This window comes from Pinus tabuliformis, chromosome 7, assembly GCF_031772625.1.
Source record: "Pinus tabuliformis cultivar Carrire ecotype Pingquan chromosome 7, CPIR1, whole genome shotgun sequence".
Lineage (NCBI taxonomy): Eukaryota > Viridiplantae > Streptophyta > Pinopsida > Pinales > Pinaceae > Pinus > Pinus tabuliformis.
Window position 1 is genome coordinate 1627621980 of NC_142293.1, and position 25955 is coordinate 1627647934.

The 25955-nt window shown below is 35.2% G+C and overlaps 2 protein-coding genes across 2 annotated transcripts; both read left to right on the top strand.

Annotated features, from left to right (window-relative positions):
• The first annotated feature begins 14013 nt into the window (after positions 1 to 14013).
• On the top strand, positions 14014 to 16649 carry LOC149254476 (uncharacterized). Its single transcript, XM_089454788.1, has 3 exons — positions 14014 to 14025; positions 16041 to 16374; positions 16529 to 16649. Exons 1-3 carry the CDS (start codon positions 14014 to 14016, stop codon positions 16567 to 16569), a joined length of 387 nt encoding a protein of 128 aa, XP_089310914.1. The 3' UTR covers positions 16570 to 16649.
• Positions 16650 to 19502: 2853 nt separating this feature from the next.
• Positions 19503 to 21530, top strand: LOC149254477 (uncharacterized). Its single transcript, XM_089457038.1, has 5 exons — positions 19503 to 19596; positions 19676 to 19929; positions 19961 to 20172; positions 20372 to 20639; positions 21107 to 21530. Exons 1-5 carry the CDS (start codon positions 19503 to 19505, stop codon positions 21374 to 21376), a joined length of 1098 nt encoding a protein of 365 aa, XP_089313164.1. The 3' UTR covers positions 21377 to 21530.
• The last annotated feature ends 4425 nt before the right edge of the window (positions 21531 to 25955 follow it).

A 25955-nucleotide genomic window follows, 5' to 3' on the forward strand; every position in this document is an offset into this window, starting at 1 on the left:
GAAGATAATGGGAACGATGGTTCATTTTCAACCCACAAAGGTTGTGCATTAGCATCTACTCTCATCTTGTTAAAAAATCAATCTGAACCTCTATAATAAAAAACTTTCTTTCCCCACAAATTATGACATTCCTTGTTTTTTGTTCTTTGTATTGCTCAAAATTTTGGCAACTTTACTTGTTGAAATAACTTGCAAGATATAAGGACAGAGGTTGCCAAAAATTAATATTAATATGTATTTGAAAATATATTAACAACTTAAATAAAATATAAAATTTTAATATAAGCAAAATAGTCTATAAATGAAATGTTTTAATTCCCGTATTAGATAAAATATTTTAATATCCATATTAAATAAAATATTTAATGTCAACTATACATATATGTATATATTATATAAATCTCTTGAAAAATGAATGCCCATACTAAATAAAAAAATTAATATTCATATTAAATAAAAAAATTAATATCCATATTAAATAAAATATTCAAGGATAAATGAGATTCATTTAAAAAAAACTTGAGATTAAGAGATTGAAGATTATAAATTTTGAGAAAATAGGTGTGGAAGACCTATACTCTTAAAGATGGGGTTGTTTGATAATGTTAAGAAAGTTACAATAAGGGAAGGCTTTGTAATACCTAGTATGAGAGAAATGTGTCATTTCATTCATGCTCAATGTGAAATTGGCACATGTTCATTTTAAAATAAAAATAAAATAACTATAAATAAAAAAAATTGTTGGTTAGAGTATACATACTTGATTAGTTTTAGTTAAAATCCAATAGAAATGGATATACATATTTGGCTAAATGAATATATTGATTTGGTTACACTCCAATAGCTCAAATAAAGGTTAAAAGTGCAACCAATAATGGTTAATAGTGCAAAGTATTCACTCCCAGTGTCATAAATAAAATATTTTCATATTTTCATACCTATCTTAAGTAACATAATTTATAATGGTTAATAGTGCAAAGTATTCACTCTCAGTGTCATAAATAAAATATTTTCATATTTCCATACCTATCTTAAGTAACATAATTTATATCAACTTTATATCTATCTATATATATATATATATATATATATATATATATATATATATATATATATATATATATATATATATATATATATATATATATATATATATATATATATCTACTCAAAGAAAGAAGGGATTAAGAGTAAAATAATTTAGTGATTAAAATATATTATTGATAGCAAAAAAATCCAATTTTGATCAAAGTAAAGAATCCCACTATAAAATCCTAAGTAATATTTTTTTTTTTCTTTGCTAAGACTAACCTACGCACCCACGGGGATTTGAACCAGTGACCTATCGCAAGGAGTGCCTTAACAGCGCACTCATTCACCATCAATCCAAAGCCCCGTGGGCAAAATCCTAAGTAATATTAATATGTATTTGAAAATATATTAACAGCTCAAATAAAATATAAAATTTTAATATAAGCAGAATAGTCTATAAGTGAAATGTTTTAATGCGCATATTAGACAAAATATTTTAATATCCATATTAAATAAAATATTTTAATGTCAACCATACATATATGTATATATTATATAAATCTCTTAAAAATAGAATTTGTTACCATTAAAATAGGTTTAAACGTTTGAATTAATCTCACACTTTAAAATTTTGAATACAAGTTTTAGTCTTTTTTTTAATTCTTTCATTTCCTAGTTACTCCTAACCATTCCTCCAAGTTAACAAATTATTGTTTCTCAAAGTTTTCATTGTCACTAATGAGCCATGACAAACCACCACTAGTTTACACTCACCCACAAGAATACCATCACTAGTTTGCACTCAACCACAAAGAATAATTCTAAATAAGTATTTAAATAATTTTTATTCTAAGAAATGTATCAATAATTTCTCTATAAAATATGCATACCAATTTTTTTGATAATTAAAAGAATGAAGCACATATGCTTTTTTGATTTTTCTTATTTTTAAATTTGTAATTTTATTTATTTTTTGGATGATGATTTGCTTTTTAATCATTTTGGTTTATGCTACTTGATTTTTTATTAAATTTAATGTACTTCTAATTATTTTTATGTTGCTAACCAATGATGTGAATATGTTGAATTATTTGGCCTCTTGGTTGAACAAATGACGGAGATGAGAGGTGGGAGTGCTTAGGGTTTGACACTACTCTGTAGCTGGCAGACCTTTACAGACTGCGTTGTTCTGCCATTAACCTCCAACTATAAGACATCTACAGCACAATAAGGAACAGCTACCGAGCGATGGAACCCCCTCAGGGGGAGGACATGGTGCCTCCCCCCGCTGATACGAAAAATTCCGTACGACAAACAGAAAATGTCAGGAAGGACCATTAAGAAGATATAGCAATAGAGCATGAAAATGCGCCAAGGAATAACAACAAAACTAAAGAACCAAGAGTGACGTCAACCACCTGCAATCCTGTAGCAGTTGACAGACCCAAAATCGAGCTCCCAAGTCAGCAGATCAACATTCAAATCCAGTTTATGAAGGATCAAGCTTTGATAGGAAAGTTTATAGGCCTTTGGCAAATGGATAAAGCACTGCATGGCTGGATCGCAGCCAAATAGAAGCCAAAAGGGCACATAACTCTGCAGTTAGGGCCTAAGGGATTCTTTACTGCTATTTTTAATTGTCTAGAAGACCAAAATAGGGTACTGGATGGTGGACCATATTTCTTCAATGCAGCAAGACTATACCTGAGAGAATGGGTTAAGCGCTTTAACCTGGACAAAGAAGATCTAAGCTGGGCCCCAGTGTGGCTGTGCTTTTATTCCCTCCCTCTAGAGTATTGGGACAAAGAATCTCTGCAAGACATTGGGAATGGTTTAGGAAAATTCATCAAAGTGGCAGAGGAGACAAAACTAAAGTGATACACCTCCTATGCGGGGATCTGTGTATACATGCACCTCAACAAAGCTCTCCCGGATGCGGTAAGCCTTTACCATGATGATTACAAATGGTTACAAACAATAGATTACGAGCATGTACCATTCCGCTATAGAAAATGCCACACCCTGGGCCATTTATTCCGAGACTGTCCCTCCAATATGAAATCCATGACCACCCCCTCAATGGACAAACCTGGCTTGGAAGGGTTAAAAAAAATTTCCAATCACAAAAAGCCCTCTTCCTCAGTCAAAAAACCTGTCACCAATACCTCCTTGCCATCAACAAGCAACAGCTTTGAAACCCTACTCCAGCCGGAAGTTCATATCTTAGATAACCAGGAACAACCTCAAGCCATTCCTAAGACTACCCCCCATTCTGATCCCTCAAGCTCAAAGAAAGCCCTCATTTCTAAGCAACCCACAGATATAAAATCACCCTTTCCCAATAACCCGCAAAAAAGGGTTGTTCAAGGAATGGAGATAGATAGCACTCAAATGCAGCTCACGATTGTAGATGATACAAAGGCAGAGTAGGAAGTAGTTTAGCACATGGAAGAGGAACCAGAGAGCTTCGACATCGAAGACCTAGATATACTGGGACTTGAATAGGCATGTAAGAAAAAGGAATATGACGAAATTCCCAAGTGACAGTTAGAGAACTTAGAGGTAATTCTCTCAAGAGCACAGAAGCAAAGATCATTAGGTATCCAAACTGGCAGTCAATGGGATGGAAGAAATATCTTCAAAAACAATAAGAAACGAGGAAGGAAAACAGATCTTCAGATAACCATCTGCATAGGGGAGATGCTGGTGGAATATGGAAGATACTCCAAGCTTACCAAATATTATAATCCCCTTCCCAATTGTGAATCATGAAGCTTGTCTCATGGAACATTAGAGGGCTCAAAAGCCCGGGAAAGGGTCGACTAATAAGGAACATGTTACAACAGGAAAAGCCTCAAGTTCTCTTCCTGCAGGAGACCAAGTGTAATTCCACAACATTGGATCAGATCCTCACCAAAGCATGGCCAGGAAGCAAAGGTTTGGTTGTGGAAGCCATAGGAGCCTCAGGAGGGCTAGCTATAGTTTGGGATGATAGAGTTGTAATACTTATTAACATACATGCTACTAAACACTTTATTCAAGCCATGTTTCATATAACAGGGACAAACGTCATGGACACTTAACCAATGTCTACTTTCCCCAGGAGGCAACAAACAAGGTAGACACACTGAATACCTTAACTCAAATAAACTTAGAAAGATCCCACCCACTTTGGATCACAGGAGGGGACTTCAACATGATTACAAGATTTGGAGGAAAAAAGAGGAGGATGGGTCAAGCTGGACTGTGAAAGCACTCACTTCAAAAACTACATTCATAACAACAGGCTCATAGATATGGAATTCAACAATGGCGTATATACATGGAACAACAAACATGAAAATTCCCACCAAATAGCATCTCAGTTAGACAGATTCCTGCTCTTTGACAATGCAATACATCTTGGCGGGGACCTCTCGGCCTCTATCTTGCCACTCTCTGGCTCGGACCACTAGCCTATTAGACTTCACTGGCAAAGACTGGGAGACAATGTTCGCAAGCCCTTTGGCTTTGAAGCTTTCTGGCTAAATAACCTAGACTTTCATAACCTGATAACAGAGACATGGAAAAATTTCAATCCACCAGAAGGCACAAAACTGTATAAGCTCCAACAAAAGCTAAAAAAACTCAAGGAAAATATAAAACAGTGGAATTGCTTTACCTTCAGCAATATCTTTCAGGTGCAAGACACTCTTGAACAAGAAATGCAAAAATTACAGCAAAGAATCATAGTTGAAGGCAGATCTGAAGCCCTAGCAGAATAGGAACGCCAACTACAAATGAAAATCTCAGAAAGAGCAAAACAAGTAGAGATTCTTTGGAGACGAAAGTCGAGGATTAGATGCCTTAAAGAGGGTGAACGCAATACAAAGTTCTTCCACCATACCACTATCCAAAGGAGAATGCACAACAACATTACTCACCTCCAAAATAGACAAGGGGAACATCTAGAAAAGCTTGAAGATATAGAAAAGGAACTCCTCACCCACTTTCGAAGGGTGCATCAGGAACTGCAGATTGATTGGCTACTAGCTATAGAGAAAATCACTAAGAATATTCCTAAGATCGTAACTGAGGAACTCAATCAAATCCTCCTCAGGCTTATATCTTTACAGGAAGTGGAGACAACTATGCGACAACTCAAAGTTGGGAAAGCACCTGGACTAGACAGCTTCATTTCAGACTTCTTTCACAACTTCTGGGATCTAATCAAGGAGGAAGTCTGGCAAGTAGTCGAGAATTCCAGAGTTAGCATATGGATGCTTCCATCCTTGAATGCCACCTTCATCTCTCTCATCCCTAAGATGGACCACAGCCAGACTTTGGACAAATTTTGACTTATTGCACTATGCAATGTCATTTATAAAATCATCTCCAAAGTGATCACCACACACCTCAAGCCCTTGCTTCCCTTACTTATATCACCGGAGCAATCTGGATATGTGGAAGGAAGGCAGATCACTGATGGCATTATTCTCACTCATGAAATCATTCACTCCCTAAAGTAGTCCAAAAAGGCAGGTATGCTCCTAAAAATTGACCTCTCAAAAGCTTTCAATAATTTAAGGTGGAAATATATTCAAAAAATGCTGCTAGCCTTTGGCTTTACCCCCCCATGGGTTAGATGGATTATGATTCTCATCACCTCTACCTTCTTCTCAATTCTAGTCAATGGGATCCCTTCCACCCCCTTCCAACCGTCTAGAGGCATCCGACAAGGGGACCCTCTCTCACCCTTTCTATTTGTTATAATGGTGGAAGGTCTTGGACGTTACATCAAAGATGCCCTTCATACCCAGCAATTACGTGGATTTTCTTTTCCGAATACCCCTGCTTTCACCCACTAGCAATTCGTTGATGACAATATGTTATTTGGTCATCCTTCGGTCCAAGAAGCCCTTAAACTGAAGTCCATTTTATCTGACTTTTCGGATGCCTCTGGCGCCTGCATTAACAAAGAAAAATCCCAAGTTTTTTTTCTTTCACACACCTCCCATCACTCAAACCTCCATAGCCAGAATTCTAGGCTTCTCGATTGCAACTCTACCCTCCAAATACCTGGGTGCTCCAATGACAGCCTCTGCCTTAAATCACTCATCCTGGAAAATACTCTTAGAAAAATTGAAAGCTCGTATCTCTTCAGAGCTCTCAACATGGAGAGTCGCCTAGTTTTAATCAAAGCAGTGCTACAATCTATTCCGCTCTACCTTTTCTTAGTACTGGCAGCACCCAAATGGGTTCTTAAAGCAATCAAAAATCTTCAACGGGATTTTTTATGGGGGAATACAAAACAAAAGAGAAAATGGGCTCTGGTAAAGTGGGAAACAGTTTGCCACCCAAAAACTTCTGGAGGCACTGGATTACGGGATCCTTAGCATAGCAACAAGGTCATGGGAGTGCGCATCTGGTGGAAATGGCTCTCGAACCCACATACTCCTTGGGAAATCCTGTGGACAGCTAAGTATGCTAATAATAGACCAATAGATGACTTAATTTGGCTCAAAGAAGTTGGCACAGGGTCTCTAATTTGGAATTCTGTCAATTGTAGTTCATTGAAGTCTGAATATTAGCAACAAAAATATTTTCAAGAAATAGGGTAATCGAGGGTTTTTAAAAAAAAACAAAACGTGGCTTCTGGTTGCCTTCTTGTATTATACCTTCAAACGAGGCAAGTTTTCAAATTTCTAGGCCTTGCAACCCTGCTTGTAGCCTTTTTGAAAATCTCTAACGTTGGTCGAATTGGAATGATAACTGGTTGTCTTGTCGTCTTCTTGTAGCCCCATGAACAAGTTGAACAAATGCGAGGAAGACACTCCAACGTTGGTCAATTTGGAATGGTAACTGGTTTTTCTTGTCGTATACCTGCAGTGCTATCGGAAAGTTGAAGAAATGTTAGGAGGATGTTCTCAAATGCGTGAAAGAGGTTCTAGGTTCTATAGAATCGTAACTAACAATAATTGCCTTTTTCAATCCGATGGCAGATTTTATTTTAATCATCTAACATGAAAATCAACATCTCACATTAGCACACGTGGTATTTGAGAGACTTCTTCTCACAGGAGAAACGCCTTAAGGCATAGGAAATAGTAGCATAGAAGAAAAAAGATGTGATATGTTAAACAAATTTAATTAAATATTTAAATTATAAATATGAATTAAGAATAACAATAAGGATTGTTCCCACATGAGCATAGGAAATAGTAGCATAGAAGAAAAAAGATGTGATATGTTATGCAAATTTAATTAAATATTTAAATTATAAACATGGATTAAGAATAAAAATAAAGATTGTTTCCACATGTCTAAGACGAAGGCTAATCAAATTCACATGCATCATACAAACAAATTCAAATCCTTTCAAAATTTTAAATCAAATCTACATGCATAATACATATCTTTAACAATAAGTATTGTTCCCACATGTCTAAGATGGAGACTAATAAAATTCACATGCATCATACAAATAAGTTCAAATCCTTTCAAAATTTTAAATGAAATCCATATGCATCATAAAAATTACTATTGTATTAATCATGTCTACTTACTACTATTGTATTAATCATATCCACTTGTATCTTCAGACAATTTGCTATTGTATTAATCATATCTACTTGTATTACACAAATAATTTCCAATCCATTCAAAAAGTTTAATCAAATCCCTCCTACATCATTGAGAATTTGAATCCTTTAGTTAATAAAATAGATTTTAATCAACAATTTAATTTATAATTTGTATTACATTTACAAAATTCAAGCATCCATTTTTTCTAAAATCAATGACAATTTACTATTGTATTAATCATATCTACTTGTATTACACAAATAATTTCCAATCCATTCAAAAATTTTAATCAAATCCCTCATGCATCATAGAGAATTGGAATCCTTTAGTTAATAAAATAGATTTTAATTGACAATTTAATTTATAATTTGTATTACATTTACAAAATTCAAACATCCATTTCTTTTTAAAATCAATTTATATATTAGAAAATAACAATATCATCGAAAATTATATTACCAAATTTTTAAACAATTATATTTAATAATTAATATTAAATAACAGAAAATGATATATATTAATATTATTTTTTTAACATATTTTTAGCATAAATCAATATATATATATATATATATATATATATATATATATATATATATATTCATATATATATATATATATATATATATATATTCATGTCAAAACAAGAATTATTTATTGAAAAATATATTTTAAAATTTAAACAACCGATGGATTAATTAAATATTACATTTGCACTTGAAAATATTACACTTAAAACCATTTTTTGCGTATGCATGCATGAAATATTATTTTTGCAAGTGTAATATAAGCCAAACATAGTCTTTGGGAAAAAACGTTCCTTCCCAACATTTAGAAATTGTCCATCATGATTAAGCACCTGATCAGTCGGCAGATAACCTATTGCCATTGCACATGAAAATGAAAGTCGTTGTGTCTGTCGGTGCAGTTGTTTCTCTCACCTTATGTACAACATATCCTCGACCAAACTCGGTCATTCTTTGAAATTTATAGTTTCACGGTGCTAGAAGAAAAATTTAAAAGCTTTGGACAACAAGATGAATAATACCAACAAATAAAAGAAGGTTGTGAAAAAACATTGAGGAAGAAGGTGTCGCAGGATGTGACATTATTGAGGATGACAACACTATTTGACCTATGCCCAGTGGTACGTCAATTATATTTGGACACTGCCTTGACCACAACCACAACACATTATAAAACTCAAATTCTAAAAGCAAATCTTTAGTATATATATTTTAAACAATATATCCTTTCAGGGTAAAAGCATGTTAATGTGTCTCATTATATGGCAAAAGCAAAAAAGTACTCAAATGAAAAAAGATAAAAAAAAATATTATAAAAATATCAATTAAATGAGTTGAGTTTCATACTTGTTAATTATAAAAAATATATGCTAAATTTGTAACAAAGCTAACTCACAATAAATTTTGGTAAAAGCTATAGTGAACCTATTTATTGGGTTTAGAAAATATAAATAATGTTATAAAAAATAAATACTAAATTTGCAAATAAGTCAACTCATAGTAAATATTCGTAAAAGCTATGGTTAATCACTCACAAAATAGAAATAACTTTATGTAAAGTTAAATGAAATGCTAAAACTCTTTAAAAATATATATATAAATAGAAGTAGAATTTCTAAACAAATAATTTTCTATATTATATTTTGAATAATATAAAATACGTTATTATAATCATAATTACAAATTTTATTATAAAAAATATACAATATATTTTAAAAAATTTCAAAAAATAATTTTAACATTTTGTTATATGTTATTTTCAAATTTCTATTAAAAAAAATTGATTTTATAAACTTGAAAGGGTAGTTTCTTGGGTCGCGGTTTTATATATACGAAAATATGATCATTTTTACTAGTATTTTAATAATAATTAAAAAAAATGCTTATTTTTTCTTTTTAAATTTGTTTAGCAATCTTTAGAATGTTTACAACACATCTCTTAAAGAAATTGGAATTAAAAAACATAAATCAATAGAGAAATGGGGGGTCGCGGTTTTGTCACTACTTAAAAATTTATGTAAAATATTAATGATACCTTTTAAAGAAAATGAATAAATTAGATAAAAATTAGATATTAAATTTTAGAAAAAATATGACATGAAATTGAATTTAAATTGACATGTTTTGTCTTCTTTTACCACCACCTAGTTTTTGATGATTTTGTTATTTTAAGAGCAAACATTCCAGCTCCATTTATTTTTATAAAACTTCTTTGCCACAAAAAGGGAAAAAGTGATACACATTAACATGCTTTTACCCTTCAACCATATATTTTTATGGAGATTGTAGTTTTTTTAAATATCTGGGAATCGAAGGGTGAGGAAACCACTCAATTGTTTGATCTCTTTCCTGACTATCAGATATTGTGATATTCCCGAAACAAACTAACACATATGTACAGAGACGGCATAGGATGTTACCGCTAGGATGAGGTCATTGTCGAGAAGGAAGTAAATCATCCATAAACAATTGTTGATCAGTGTGAACATGGAGAAATGGATGGGAATATACTCCACACTTTTCGTCTCTATCACCGACCACTTTTTTACATTTCACAGTGCGAGTAAAGTCAAGACGCATTTGATGCAGATAAGTGACAAAAGGGCATGGGATGGAGTTAGATACTTACAGCATCGGAAAGTGGAGAACCATACATGACCGTAGTGACAACCATCCCCGAAATCCCCACCAGCTTTTTCTTATCCTTCTGAGCCCCAAGAGCAACCAGAGAAACTGTTGAGATGCAAGCAAACAGCAACGTCACACCCACCATTGTTCTCACCATTGTTTTTTGCACAACAAAGAATCTCCTAATATTTCGAAAAGAGAAACTGTTGAAATGCAAGCAAACAGCAACGTCACACCCACCATTTTTTTTTGCACAACAAAGAATCTGCTAATATTTCGAAAATATTACAGATTACAGATTCTGCTAATATTTTGAAACTTATATTATCTTTATGGATTCATTCACCTAGAAAAGCAGCTCTGGATCAAAGCAAAAGAGAACTAATTACTAATCAGCGATCAGGAAATGAAATCACATTCTGCAGATACATGTCCAGCATGTATTCAAGTATATAAATCTGTAGACCATGTAAATCTATCCAAAAATGGCAGAAAGCCATCAAAAAAATTTGTTAAAAAATAGATATCCTGACCTACTGTGTAAAAGTGCGATTAACAAAACAAAAAACATACAAATATTGGTTTAGCCACTTTGAAAGTCCATAGCAGAAAGTCTAAACAAATAATAACAGACTAGGGGCATTAAAACCTGCCTTGGCTATGGGTATAGCGTATTTCAGAAAGATGCAACCAAATATAAACTCCAGCACTATTCCGACCCCATTGATGGTCAACACCAAGATGTTATCCAGACCATCACTGATTAGACTAATCAGAGGCGAACCACGTGTAGAGCAGAGAATTTAACAGAGCTATCGCATATGGGAAGCCTGAGAAACTCTCTGTAGATCTGTTTCTTATCACTCTCCTAAATGTGACCCTGCAAAAAAACATTCAGAACATCGAACTATTATTCAGCATACACTTCCTTGCCAAAATTACAAGGCAGATACTCGTAATAAAAGTGACAAATCTTACATTGGCGCTCCATACAATAACAAGGATGTCGCGTTTCCTGTTACATAAAACAACAAGGAGTGCTCCCGTTTTCAGCCATCAATTCAGCTTAAATCAAACTAGAAGACTAAAATCCAGCTTAAATCAAATACAGAAACCTTGGAAATTTTCTTAAAACTTAGAAAAAGTGGAGCGCTATGCCACGGGCTCTGCAAGATATAGAGCAGAATTAGGAGCATCCATGTAACCGTATCGATCTTCGCTGCACAATTGCTGGGGAGTTATTAACCGCGTGAAGTATCAATCTTCGTGGCACAATTTCTGGGGAGTTAGTAACCACGTGGAGGTATCCATTGTCGTTGTATAGTTGCTGGGAGTTAGTAACTGTTTTTAGCTATTAATATGATGGTAGAAGATGCTTCTATCGTCTAACATAGATAATCGATGGTCCATAATCGCACACGGTAGCAGCTGGGGGGTGTTGATTTTAGAGGGAACATCTTACGGCGTAATTAATTTGAAAATAAATCTCAACTTTCAATTTAATATTACTGCATCTAGCCACTTAACTTAGGAAGTGCACTTAATTCTGTAATCAATCAATAAAGTAATAATAAAAAGAAAAAATAAAGATTATTCATTTTTAATGGAAAATAAATCTCAACTTCAATTATAAAATTAGTTGTTGCAAGTTGGGTCACAAGGAAATGGATACCCAGTTGATAAACCAAATCACCAATTGCCTCTACAATAGTCTTCCATTAAATCAAATTTTAATATGTATTACAACCTAATTATAAAATATTAATATAATTTTAAGTCTTAATACAATTAATACAATGAACTTCAAATTCAATTGGTTCTTATAGAAATTGAACATTTCATTCAACCATAACCTTCAAATTCAATTAGTTCTTATAGAAAACTGAAGATATCATTAAACCCTAACAACAAAAATAATATTTAACATGTACCAATAATTTAGAAGAATATTTTTTTTATAAAATACCCTAGACATATTTTCACTCTCTCACACACACACATATAATCTCCTACTATATATATAATCTCTTATTAATAGGAAGTTTATTTTTAAATATAACTTCTATAAATAATTTATTCCATTTATTTTATAACTTTTTTAGTATTAAAAATATATTTATTTTATTTTCATATTTTGTTTTTATTAAATTATAACTTTAAAAAAAAAATTAAAAAAAATAAATATTATACATATATAATTTGAAAATAAATCTCAATCTTCAATTTAATGGAGGTTAAATTAGTGCATCCACTTAATTATAGAAGTCCAGTAAATTTTGAAAGCAACCAATGGTAAAAATCATTGTTGCAAGTTAGGTCACAAAGAAATGGACACTTGGTTGAAAACCCCACTCTGTCATTATATCAAATTTTAATATGTATTACAACCTAATTCTAATATATGATTATAATTTCTAATTTATAATGCAACCACCTTCAAATTCAATTGGTTCTCATAAAAAACTAAAGATATCATTAAAACCTAACAATCATGGAACCAAAAATACTAATCAACTTGTGCTAAATATTTAGAAAATTAAGAAAAAAAGTCTAAACAGATATATAATATTCTATTAATTATATATATAATATGCTTATTAATAGAAAGCTTATTTTTAAATATAACTTCTATAAATAATTTATTTTTTCTAAAAAGTTAAGAAATGAGCCTAAATATATTTTCGTGATATATATGTAATTTTTTATTAATTATATATAGAACTTCTATAAACAATCTATTCAATTTATTTTATTTTATTTTAATATTTTTTTTTTATTAAATTACAAATTTTAAAATTAAATTTAAAATAAATTAAATATTATACATATTTTTTTTTCAGAGAGAAAATCCATATATGGCCGAAGCCCTCATGATTACAATATGGCCGAAGCCAGTTAGAATACGGCCGAAGCCAGAATACAATAAGGCCGAAGCCGGCTGATACGGCAAAGCCGTCACATATCGCCAAAGGGGGGACCTCCGCAGGGTTCGAACACGGCTGGGGGGAGCGAAAGCCATCCGCCCCAGCCGTCATATCATGCACCCTGGGTGCAAAATATTATACATATATAATTAACATATTCAAAAAAAATAGTAAATAGTATACTTGATAGATTTTGAATAAATTCATGGTAAAATTAAAAAACACTTTATAATTCATTTCATATTTATTAAAATTAAAAAAAAAAATCATAAAAATTAATCAATTTTATTTTAAATTATTATATTATTAATTAGAAAAAAAATAATATATAATTTTAACATATATACATTTAAAAAAACATGTAATAACATTTTTAATATCTAGATTCATTCCTACTTTACTAATTAATGTAAATAAATCAACTTCATTGCAGTACTATGTTAATATTATAGTTTATCAATATCTCATACACAAAAGAAAATTGTTTCAAATAATAGTTTGATATGACAAGTTTTTAATTAATTAATTAAATTAAAAGAATATTAAGGATATAATTAATTTGGAGATGTCAACCTTTAATTTAATGGAAAGTAAATTCCTACCATCTACTTAATTGTGGAACCCTACTTAATTCTAGAAACCTAGTTGTTAAGTAGATCAAACCAATACAAAGAACATAATTAATTGGAAAATAAATCTCAACCTTCAATTTAATGGAGTTTAAATTATTGAATCCACTTAATTATAGAAGCTCACTTAATTCTACAATAAACTAGTAAAGTAATAATAAAAAACAAAACTATTCATTTTTATGTAATGGCAAATAACCGTCAACATCAATGGTAGAAGAGGTTGTTCCAAGTTGGGTCACAGGGAAATGGACACCAGGTTGAAAAACCCAATCACCAATTTCCTCTTAAATAAATTTTTAATATGTATTATAACCTAATTCTAAAATATTATTAATTTTTAATTCATAATACACTGACCTTTAAATTCAATTGGTTCTTATAAAGAACAAAAGATATCATTAAACCCTAACCGTAACCCTAACAATCATACAACTAAAAATACTAATCAACGTGTACCAACAATTTAGAAGAATAAAAAAAATTAAGAAAGAAGCCTAAACATAATTTCTTTACAACATGGATCCCAGGAGCCTACCGAAAATTGCTTCTGACTTTAGTCAAAAACCCCACCTTCGCCTCAAGCCTCGGTGACATACCACTAGGGGATTAAGGAGGAGATCATCATGGGAATCAAGGATAGTGTCAAAAATGTTATTACCTCCAATTTTAAGGACAATCTGTGGGATGATAAGGAGTTGGAGAGTAAAAGGAAGCTAAGATACTATAAGGAGGTGATCAACCCTACCCTTGATAACCAGAATTAACTCCTAGCACTAAGAAAAAAATGAACATCACTAGGATAAGAACTAAAGTGAAACAGATCGGTGGTCTACTCCCAATACTCCAGGGAATCTGTCAGATTGCGATACTAGCAAGGTCAAAGATGAAAAGCACTTCCTTTTAGACTCGTAGACTCTTGCTCACATCTCCGCTTAATTCCCTAACATTTGCCACACTTACAATCTTCTTGACTTATTAAGTCAACCCAACTATAGGAATCTCAGATCACTTCTTTCCCTTCTCTTTGATCATAGAAACAAGATTTTGAAGAATCACAATTAGATTTTTTTTCTTTTCTTGAGGTCCCATAAGCCCCATTAATCTTAGTGAACGTTGTTTATCACCATCATCATCATCATCTAATCTCTTATTAATTATATAGAGTTTATTTTTCAATATAGCTTCTCTAAATATTTTACTCCATTTTTTTTAATATTTAAAAAAAATAAAAATAAAAATTAATCATTATACATATATAATTTGAAAATAAATCTCAACCTTCAATCCAATGGAGGTTGAATTACTACATCCACTTAATTATAGAAGTCCACTTAGTTTTGAAATCAACCCGTTAGTAAAAACCAAAATTTAAGATTATTTATTTTCACATAATGGAAAATAAACCTCTACATCAACAGTAAAAATGGTTGTTGCAAGTTGAGTCACAAGGAAATGGACATCCACTTGAAAAACCCAACCACCAATTGCCTCTACAATAGTCCATCACTAAATCATTTTTTAATATGTATTACAACCTAATTTCAAAATATTATTATAATTTATATTTTATAATACACTAACCTTCAAATTCAATTTCAATTAGTTATTATATAAAACTAAAAATATCATTAAACCCTAACCATCATACAACCAAAAATTTAAAAGAATAAAATATATATATATATATATATATATATATATATATATATATATATATATATAATCTCTTTATTAATAAGAAGCTTATTTTTAAATACAACTTCTATAAATAATTTATTTCTTCTAAAAAGTTAAGGAAGAAGCTTTTATCTCTTTTTATTTATATATATAATCTCTTTATTAATAAAATGTTTATAAATAATTTATTTTATTTTATTTATTTTATTAAATTACCATTTAGTTTTTTTATTTTTATTTTTCTTTTTAAATATTATACATATATAATTAACCTATTGGAAAAAATTAATAACCACCATACTTGGTAGACTCGGAATCCATGTTAAAGTTAGAAAACATTTTATAACTCATCTCATATTTATTAAAATAAAATAAATAATAAAAAATCATAAAGATTAATTAATTTGTAATTTTATTTTAAATTATTATTATTATTAATTATAAAATAATTAATATATATATATAAGTTTAATTAGGCCGATAGGCCTTCCTTCGGAACAGACTTTCGTCGTTCCTTTCACTCTCGTGCTGACACGTGGCATCTTTTTCCTGAATAGCCCCTTCGCTCCTCATACCGACACGTGGCATCGGATTCTGCAGGAGTTTTCCAGTCTCGTGCAGGTAGAAAACCAGAAGTTTTTCAGCGGGACGGTTGTGCGAGGGAGTGGCGGAACAGTTCTGAGGGAGTGGCGTGGTGGATATTTATGTTCTGCGAGGAAATGGCGGCGGCGTTTAACTGTTCTGGGGTTCCTATGGAGGTTAGAACACAACCTCATTCACGGTTTATTTTCCAGTTTCTTCGACAGCCTGACGCCCTGAAGACAGAAGACAGTCCTCACATTTTGCAAGCGCAAGGAAAAGATCATCAGCGCATTTTTACCTGTGACAGAGGTGATCGCTATTTCTGTGTTTATTTTCTTTTCATTCATTCTATCCATCGGTCTGTTGAATGCAACTATTGCTGCTGCGTCTTTTTTGGTTATGAAGAGAGGCGCCTTTCTCCACTACAGCTACGGTTTTGACCCCTGCTGCCAACTCGCTGCAGGTAGCTTTCATCACGTGGTCAATTTTTACCCTAATCCCTGACGCCTTGAAGACAGTCCTCCTATTTTTACCTGCAAGTTTAGCCGTGACAGAGGTGATCGCTCCAGGCAAGTTTGTTCATGGTTTCTTTCTTAGTCTAGTTTGTTCATGGTTTCTTTCTTAGTCTTTGGATGTTTATTTATATATGAAATTTTTTTGTTCCACAATAATGCCTTAACCACCTATCTTCTCTGTGGTTATGGACTGTTATCTTATTCCTTCTTTATAATCTCTTATTTATTTATTTATCTTCATTATAGTTAGACCAGTCATCAGCAGAGGTTCTGCTGTAAAAACTTAATTTGACAGTCTGTTCAAATCTCGTTTACAGCAAAATCTCTAACTCGTGTATACGCACATGACGTCAATTCCCTTAGTTTGTGCATTGGACAGAGATAGAAATCCCTAGACTCAAGCAGATGATTCCTTAAAATTCTGGCCTAGACTGCCCTCCTTTTTATGATGAACTGTGCACATGCATCTCATATGGCCTCCGTGTTTTGTTGGTAAATGGCTCTTTCTTAGGGAAATGGACTCAACCTTTGGCTTAGATTGCCCAACAACAGAGGCTGTTCTGTTAAATATGTCGAGTATTCCTATCCTTTTCCAATACCTGTTCTCAATGTCTAATCGATTCTTAATGTATACCTCCTGGTCAGCGTATTACTGAAGTTGTGGTTGCTGAAGTGCAGTAACATGGGGCCTGTATAGGTTTTATTCATGGACTGCTAAATGAAACCAGGTTCCTCTTATCCTTGTTCTGTGTAATCTTTCAATGGTTCAGTCAATGAATGATCACGCCTCTTATGTTATTTGTCAAATTACTGATTCGATGCTAGCGCCAATCTGTTGTTAAAAGTGTGTTTAGAAAGCCCTTTTCTTTATTTGTCAGCGGTTGGGGTATTATTTGGGTACTTGTTGTTCACTGTTCATATACATTTAAACCCAAACATCAAATGACATCTATAGCAGTATACTACTAATCTGTTTGACGAAAATCTTCACTGATAAACTCATCAATACTCAGAAAACACAGTGATATTTGGGGTGATTTCCAAGCGAGAGTCTTACATTAATGGTGCCTCCCCATGCAATGAGGGCGGCCAAGAAAAAATATAGGAAACCCTAAGTGCAAAACAAAAAGCCTAATCGCCAGAGCCAAATTTTGTAAACATATCGAAAGAAAGCTTTTCAAACAGATGATCCTTTCGATTGCAAGTCGCATCTTGCATCGCAAAAGCCACTTTTACTACTGGTATTGCAATGTTCATACGGCCGGGTCAGCTTAGGAAGGTGAATGTTTCTTTGGTTTTAACAACAAAATTTCCCTTTTCTTGATAATTTTGTTTTTGTGCGGCAAGTTTGAATGAATGGGTTCTGTTCATGAATTTTAAGTCGGTAGCTACAATTTTGTTTTTCATGCTGCATATTTGAATGAATGGGTTGTGTCCATGAATTTTAGGCAGTAGCTACGATTTTTTTTTAGCTTTTTCATTCAATTGTGTTTAGTTCAAAAATTTAATTATTTGTTGTTTAAATATTTGTTTTTTCTGCAGTCATCTAAGATATGATCCTTTTGCTTGCGAATTGCATCTTGCATTGCACAATCCACTTTTACTACTGATTCGGAAAGGTTTAGACTTCATATGGTTGGTCTGCAAGGACTTGGAGTTACGAAGGTGAATGTCTGTTTGCTTTTTAACAACACAAGTTTTCTTTTCTTGAGCATTTTGTTTTTATGTTGCATGTTTGAATGAATGGCTCCTGTTGATGAATGTTAGGTAGTAGCTACAAATTTGGATTTAGCTGTGCTTACTTTGGTGATTGGTTTGTTATTCAGCTTAATGGTAAACTCAAAACAACAAATTTTCTCAAAAGAGTCCAAAAAGTTGTGTCGAGTCTGCACTTGCTCATTGAGACAAGTGGACAATGTCGAACACATTCACCCTAGCCAAATTACCAGCCAACACATAAGTAATTCATGTGCAGGGACTGGTTATGATGCAAGTAGTTTTCTAGTATAAGAATGTTCTGTACAAGGACTTGGGATTGATTTGGAGCTGCTAGATATACCACATTCACCACTATCATGGACATGTAGACGTGCCTTACAAAGATGTTATGAGTCATGACCTGCTTACATGCTTCTGCTGAAAAGGTCCTTAACATCATCAATAATCAATGATGGTAATAACTTATCAAATTATCAGTTACAGTACATGGACGGTGAATATTAATATGTATGAGAATTCTCTTTTTCGGTTATGGTTAGAACATGTAATTCTACTCTTGTGATTCGTGAATGGCTTTGAATCTTGACTCTGTTCTTTTATTTTATTAAAAAAACATTTTTATGTCCTTTTTACTTGTCATTTCCATGCCATATTTCGAACCTCATTTATAGCTCCAACTTCATCATATTGCATGCCTGAACCCAGAACCGAGATGGAGGTAAGTGTTGTGATACTTGCAATTGGAGATTCGTTTCTGTAGGTAAGTTTTGTGATAATTGCTATTGGACATTCATAAACCAGAAAAGGGGCTTCTGCATGATATTGCATGTGACATTTTTGGGTTTTTCTGAATTGGGCTTGCCTAGATTTCTCTGATTTGCTTCTTGGTGTTTGGATTTTAACATGTACAGTACAGTTGATTCACATTTTGGCCTAACCGGGGGGAATTCTATCCTTAGATAGGAGCATGCATAGAATTTTATTTAAGGATAAAGAAATTGAGGAGGATCTCAGCTGTTGAATTTATTGGCAGGGAAAATCCTGACAGGAAGCATAGTGAATGCCCTGTTTTTGCATTTGGGTATTTTTCATATGCATTGAGCCCTCTTGGTGTGGTCGATTTTATTGGAAGGCTGCCGAGATAAGCGCCTTTTCTTTCTCTTTATTTTAGTTTTCTGGGAGGCATAGTATATTTTATAGAATATGGCTGCTGGGAACCGAAAATTTTCGGCTGCAGCTGCCCGAGCCCATACCAGAACGGGCAAGTCGGACAAAAGATCTGATGCATTGAGTGGAGGTAAGTTAGTTTAACCTAAAATTGTTTTCTGCTCTTTCTGATCAAAGTGTTAAGCAAAGGTAACAACATAGCATTTCAGGTATATTGAGAAAATTAGCCATTGTTTTAATGGTGGGGTTCCTTGCATGGGCATCCAAGTCCATCCAGCCGCCCCCTTCTGCTATCTGTGGATCTCTGAATGGCCCTCCAATTATTGCCCCTCGAATTCGGCTTCAAGATGGAAGACATTTGGCCTACAGGGAAAGTGGAGTTCCCAGAGAGAGAGCAAAGTATAAGATCATTATGGCACATGGTTTTACAGGATCTAGAAATGATACCTTTCCAGATTCTGAGGTAATTGCAGAATGGCATTCAGGTTTTGCAGGAAATTGTGAAAGAGCTGGGAGTGTACATTGTAACCTTCGACAGGCCTGGGTACGGAGAAAGCGATCCTCATCCTAAGCGATCTGTAAGAAGTGCGGCTTTAGATATTGAACAGCTTGCAGACCAACTTGATCTTGGTCCCAAATTTTATGTGATGAGCTTCTCCCTTGGGGGATACACGATATGGGGATCCCTCAAATATATACCACACAGGTTCTCATCTTTTTTTTCCCAACTTAGCATCTATTGTCTATGATATTAGTTGATATAATACTAAATAGGGTGCACATAGAGAACTTTGCAGTCTCTGTGACTATAGTTAAGAAACACAACGGTTGTGTTAGATCCTTTTCTAAGAAATTTTGGGATTCTGCACTTTAATAACATTGAAATATGAATGATGGTAACACAGGTTAGCGGGTGCTGCACTCTTAGCACCTGTAATAAACTACAGGTGGCCTGGTTTCCCAGTTAATTTATCTAAAGAAGCTTATTATCAGCAAGCCCGACAGGATCAATGGGCACTTCGTGTTGCTTATTATACCCCTTGGCTGACTTATTGGTGGAATACCCAAAAATGGTTTCCTTCTTCAAGCGTTATTCAAGGGACATGGAAACCTCTGAACAGGCATGTCCGCGAGCTAGGCCGCAAATTAGCTGCAAGTGGAAGATCTGCTGAAGTATTTATTTTTCCTTGATCTAGGCCTTATACCTCTCACTTCTTTTTGGAAAGTGAATTATAATTTCTTGTCTATTTATGTTATTTTACGTGGTTTGCAACTCAGACCTTGACCTCTGCTTTTCCTAGAAACGACCATTTTCAAATGGCAAGTCAGAATGCTATGTTTTTCAACTAAATTGAATTTCGAAATTTGCTTGAGGTTGACTGACTTTGGTTTCCATCTGAGACCTTGATCTCTCCTTTTCCTAGAAAAAACCATTTTCAAAAGTCAAATCAGAATGCTATGCTGTTCTTAACGAAATTGAATTGTGGAATTTGCTTGAGGTTGATTGACTTTTCTCTTTCTCAATAAACCAATGCTAAGATTAGACAAAGAATTCCAAATTAACAAGATACTGGTACTGTGCCTGATTCTGGATCCAAGATTTGTTTTCTCCTTATTTACTGATTCATTTGCCTCTGCAGCGTTTGAAGGCAGCATTGATGGTCATGTTTGGCAAGTGGGATTTTGATCCTTTGGAACTCAATAACCCATTTCCTAACAATGATGTTTCAGTTCATATATGGCAAGGGGATGAGGATGCATTAGTGCCGGTGACTTTGCAGCGTTACATTGGTGAAAAGCTTTCTTGCATCCACTATCATGAGCTTCCTGGGGTTGGTCACTTATTCAACCTAATGGAAGGCATTCCTGATCGTATTTTGAAGTGTTTTTTGTTGGGAGAGCAATGTTAAAACAGGGTTAATTAGACCTGTATCTCAGTTACTCCATTTAGGACCAAGTGGTTTTCTTTTTTGCAATATATGGATATTAAACTTAGTGCTTTGCATCTCTGGAATTTTCTCCAATACCCCTTTTCACGGGCAGTTGTTGCAGAGCATGTACAAATGATTTGTTGCAGCTTTATGTACTTTCCATTGTAGCCATATCTGCTTCACTTTCCATTACTCTTTTCATGAAATTAAATGACATGGTCAAATGCTTAATCTTATATGATAGCGAAAATCACATGGTCAAATGCTTTTGCTCTTGAAGTATGATTAGACTGTGGGTTATTGTTTTCTAAGGTTTTGTGCATGTGGGGTTAAATTAAGTTTACGTTTAATATGTTTCTTCGATTATTTGACATTAGTACTGATGAAATTGCTTGACAAATGAGATATGATTAGACTGTGGGTTGTTGTTTTCTAAGGTTTTGTGAATGTGCGGTTAAATTAAGTTTAATTTTAATATCTTTCTTAAATTATTTGACATTAGTACTGATGAAATTGGTTGATAGAGTGCCTTTTCAAGTTCTGGAATTTTTTTAAAGATACGATTAAATTAATTTTAATTTGGATAGACTTATAAAATTATTTGCCATGGTACTATAATATTGGCTGCAACCAACAAGCAGTAAATCAACTGCAACTCTGTCCAATGTGGTGAAATATCCAGCAGTTGAATCAAGAAAAATACCTGCAAGCTGACAGTTGTAATTTCCTCAAAGACTCAACAATGAAAATAAGAAAAATGCAGATGTGTCCGAGACTCAAAAGCTCACAAAGATTAGAACGTTGCGCACAAAATAGTGAAGACTCTTTGCCTTGCAAATGTTTCCATAGACATTAAGAACAAAAGATAAAATACATAATGGAGAATAAAGATGAACTGTGTACCAAAATTTTCCTTATATAAGGAAGTCGCAAGAGTTCATATGCATGTTCTTTGTATTCTTCAACGAGGATAGTGCATAGTGAAGCAACCTGATCCAACAATAAAAATTAAAAATTTTAATAAGAAAAAACCCGAAAAAACTGCTAAAAATAGTAAATTGTGCTACAATTAAGGAAACTGAAAATGCTGAGAAAGACAATGGTGGGGGTCCAGGTGGACCTGGCAGGTGGCCACCAATATCCACCTGGATCATTCCTCCCCCCTTAGGAAGCAATGGTCCCCATTGCGTTGAGTTCCTCCATCTGCTGAACTTGTCCTGCAATCTCTGATGTGTCCAGTGATGGTGGGAAGCATGGTCGACGATGGTCCACATTGAACATTTGGTGCAGGCGAAGGAATGGAGGAATGATGTGCTCCAAAGCATTGTTCCCCATAGCCTTGGTACTGCTGTAAGGACCATGTCGGTGTGGTCTGAGCTTCTGATGGGTTCTGGTAAGGCGTTCTTTCTGTCGATGCCACCAGACATTGTTGCCCACCTGAAACTTGTGTGGTACCCCTTTGGGTGAGGAGAAGTTGTTCCTGTGTTCTGTCATGACCGTATCCCTTTTCTGCTGCTGCTGCGTGGAGGAACCCTTTGCAGGGGTCATGGATGTAGCAACGATCTTCCCCTTATTTTGGGAGTGAACCAGACAGATGAATTTCCTGGTCTGTGATATGAGCTTGCTGCCTTTCTTGGTAGTGATCAAGGATGTGGCAGTAGGTGGGGCTACCTCTGGTATCCTGTATAATGAATTATTCAAAGAAATAATGACAGCACGAGGCCTTGACTCATACACAGCATGTCGCCTCCATAAGTATGGCTGGCCGAATAGTACATCACAAACATCCAGAGGTGTAACATCACACAATACCTCGTCTGTGAAGGGTTTGATGCTGTAGGGAAGGCGGCACTGCTGGCGAACTTTCAGATCTCGTCCTTCATGAAGCCACCCGATACTATATGGCTGTGGGTGTGGTGTAGTCGGTAGGCCCAACCGCTTCACGACCTCTGCTGAAACCAGGTTCTTTTGGCTACCACTGTCGACAATGAATTGCAGCGGTGAACCCTTCACCCACATCTGTGAGTGGAAAAGACGCTCCCCCTCCTCTGGATCTTCGGGCTCATTTTTCTTGATCTTGGCAGTGGCAACAGTGGCGCTGGGATCCGCATCAATGATCTGCTTCCCTTTGCCATTCCCCTTGTCGGGTTCTGGCTCAGGGTCAGAATATGCATCTGATTCGGAAGCCTTCAACTCGGCCACCAACGACTGCTTGGTCCGACACTCACTTGTGTTATGAGTGGGACTCTTGTGGAACTCACACCACTTTCCTGTGTCCTTCTTCGGTTTCGTGGTGTTGTTCTTTTCTTGTGGCTTTGACGGGTTATCTTGGGTCACCCCGCCTTGGCTTTGTCCTTTGGGCTTCGGATTTGTAGATCCAAAGTCTCGCTTCTTCTGTTTGAACTTTTGCTCGATTTTGACAGCGTATCGGTATGCTGTGCCGAGTGAGGAGATGTTCAAGAACACCATCTCTTCTTGGATGTATTTGTGCAGGCAGCCGCGGTATTTGAGTACCAGATGCAGCTCAGAATCTTTGATACCCAACTGTGTGCGAAGGGTATGAAAAATGTTTGTGAACTCCGGCACATCTTGGTCTCGTCCCTGTCGCAGTGTGGTCCATTTGATGTATTTGTCCTCATAGCTTCCGACAGGGTAGTACTGCTCTTTGATGGCATCCCGGAAGTCATTCCAAGTGGGTGCGGCTGAAAATAGTGAGCCTGTATTTTCATCATTCTGCTCGCAGTAGGTTTCCCACCAGTCCTTGACGTGGGGGGCTGCTTTGAGAAGAGCAAAAACAATCTTTTCCCGACTTGAAAATTCATGAACAGAAAAATACCCATCTAGCAGATTTAACCATTTATCTACGGCATCTGCGTCTATTTGACCCTCGAATATGGGGATTTCAAAATTAACTTGTACCTTGAAGGGTGTGGCATTTCCAGAGTCGCTGTTGGAAGCCGATGCGTCGCCTCTGGGTAGCCGCTGAAGGATCTGCGCAAAGCTATCCATCATCGCGTTCCGTTGTCGCTCGAGGGCTTCTTCGAGCAAGATTTTGATAGGATCTCCTGCCCCCTCGTCTTTCTTCTCATCCGCCATGGGAGGCCGTCGGGATTTTCGAGGTCGGTCTTGCAAAGGTTCGACCAGTTCAAGCCCTAACTCCTTATATCCCGACCTCGTTGGGGACATGCAAAGAAAAACAGAGAAAAAGCAGACCGCTCTGATACCACTGATCCGGATTTTAAACAGGAACGCAACAAATTACAGAGATAACCATAAATACAGAGATGCGATAACCATAAAAATAGAGATGCAGCGGAAATAATACTTCATTTCATCACTGTAAAATATTGAAATATGCTTACAAACAGAAATGGAAAGAAACCAGCTAGGGCGATGGTAGCTTATCTCTGAGAAGAGATGTGGCGGCTACATGCCTCTGAACTGTTCCGAACTGCATTACAATGAGGCTCGAAGGCCTATTTATTGTTGAGAAACAATGGAAAACCCTTCACATACCGAAACCTAACCCTAGAAGATGAAACGCCAAATTGTGGGCCCCGTTTGGGTAAATTGGTACATCAATTTCCCGGGGTCGTAACTTTGGCATACGATCTCCGTTTGACGCGTACAATAGCTCGTTAGAAAGATCTATCCGAGTACTACCACTTTGGGGGGCAACATAAGGCTCGGTCGCCCCAGAATTCCAAAAAAACGTCGTTTAGGGCCTCAAAACGGCTCCGGAAGTTCAGGACCCGAAAAAACTGCTAAAAATAGTAAACTGTGCTACAATTAAGGAAACTGAAAATGCTGAGAAAGACAATGGTGGGGGTCCAGGTGGACCTGGCAGGTGGCCACCAATATCCACCTGGATCATTCCTCCCCCCTTAGGAAGCAATGGTCCCCATTGCGTTGAGTTCCTCCATCTGCTGAACTTGTCCTGCAATCTCTGATGTGTCCAGTGATGGTGGGAAGCATGGTCGACGATGGTCCACATTGAACATTTGGTGCAGGCGAAGGAATGGAGGAATGATGTGCTCCAAAGCATTGTTCCCCATAGCCTTGGTACTGCTGTAAGGACCATGTCGGTGTGGTCTGAGCTTCTGATGGGTTCTGGTAAGGCGTTCTTTCTGTCGATGCCACCAGACATTGTTGCCCACCTGAAACTTGTGTGGTACCCCTTTGGGTGAGGAGAAGTTGTTCCTGTGTTCTGTCATGACCGTATCCCTTTTCTGCTGCTGCTGCGTGGAGGAACCCTTTGCAGGGGTCATGGATGTAGCAACGATCTTCCCCTTATTTTGGGAGTGAACCAGACAGATGAATTTCCTGGTCTGTGATATGAGCTTGCTGCCTTTCTTGGTAGTGATCAAGGATGTGGCAGTAGGTGGGGCTACCTCTGGTATCCTGTATAATGAATTATTCAAAGAAATAATGACAGCACGAGGCCTTGACTCATACACAGCATGTCGCCTCCATAAGTATGGCTGGCCTAATAGTACATCACAAACATCCAGAGGTGTAACATCACACAATACCTCGTCTGTGAAGGGTTTGATGCTGT

Excerpts from the sequence above, each read along its gene's own strand:
- LOC149254476 (XM_089454788.1), top strand. Across the intron at positions 16,375-16,528 it reads CATTTTTACCTGTGACAGAG|GTAGCTTTCATCACGTGGTC; the intron begins GTGATCGCTATT and ends AACTCGCTGCAG.
- LOC149254477 (XM_089457038.1), top strand. The coding sequence starts at position 19,503 with ATGGCTGCTGGGAACCGAAAATTTTCGGCTGCAGCTGCCCGAGCCCAT. Across the intron at positions 19,930-19,960 it reads ATACCTTTCCAGATTCTGAG|GAAATTGTGAAAGAGCTGGG; the intron begins GTAATTGCAGAA and ends CAGGTTTTGCAG. Across the intron at positions 20,173-20,371 it reads CTCAAATATATACCACACAG|GTTAGCGGGTGCTGCACTCT; the intron begins GTTCTCATCTTT and ends ATGGTAACACAG.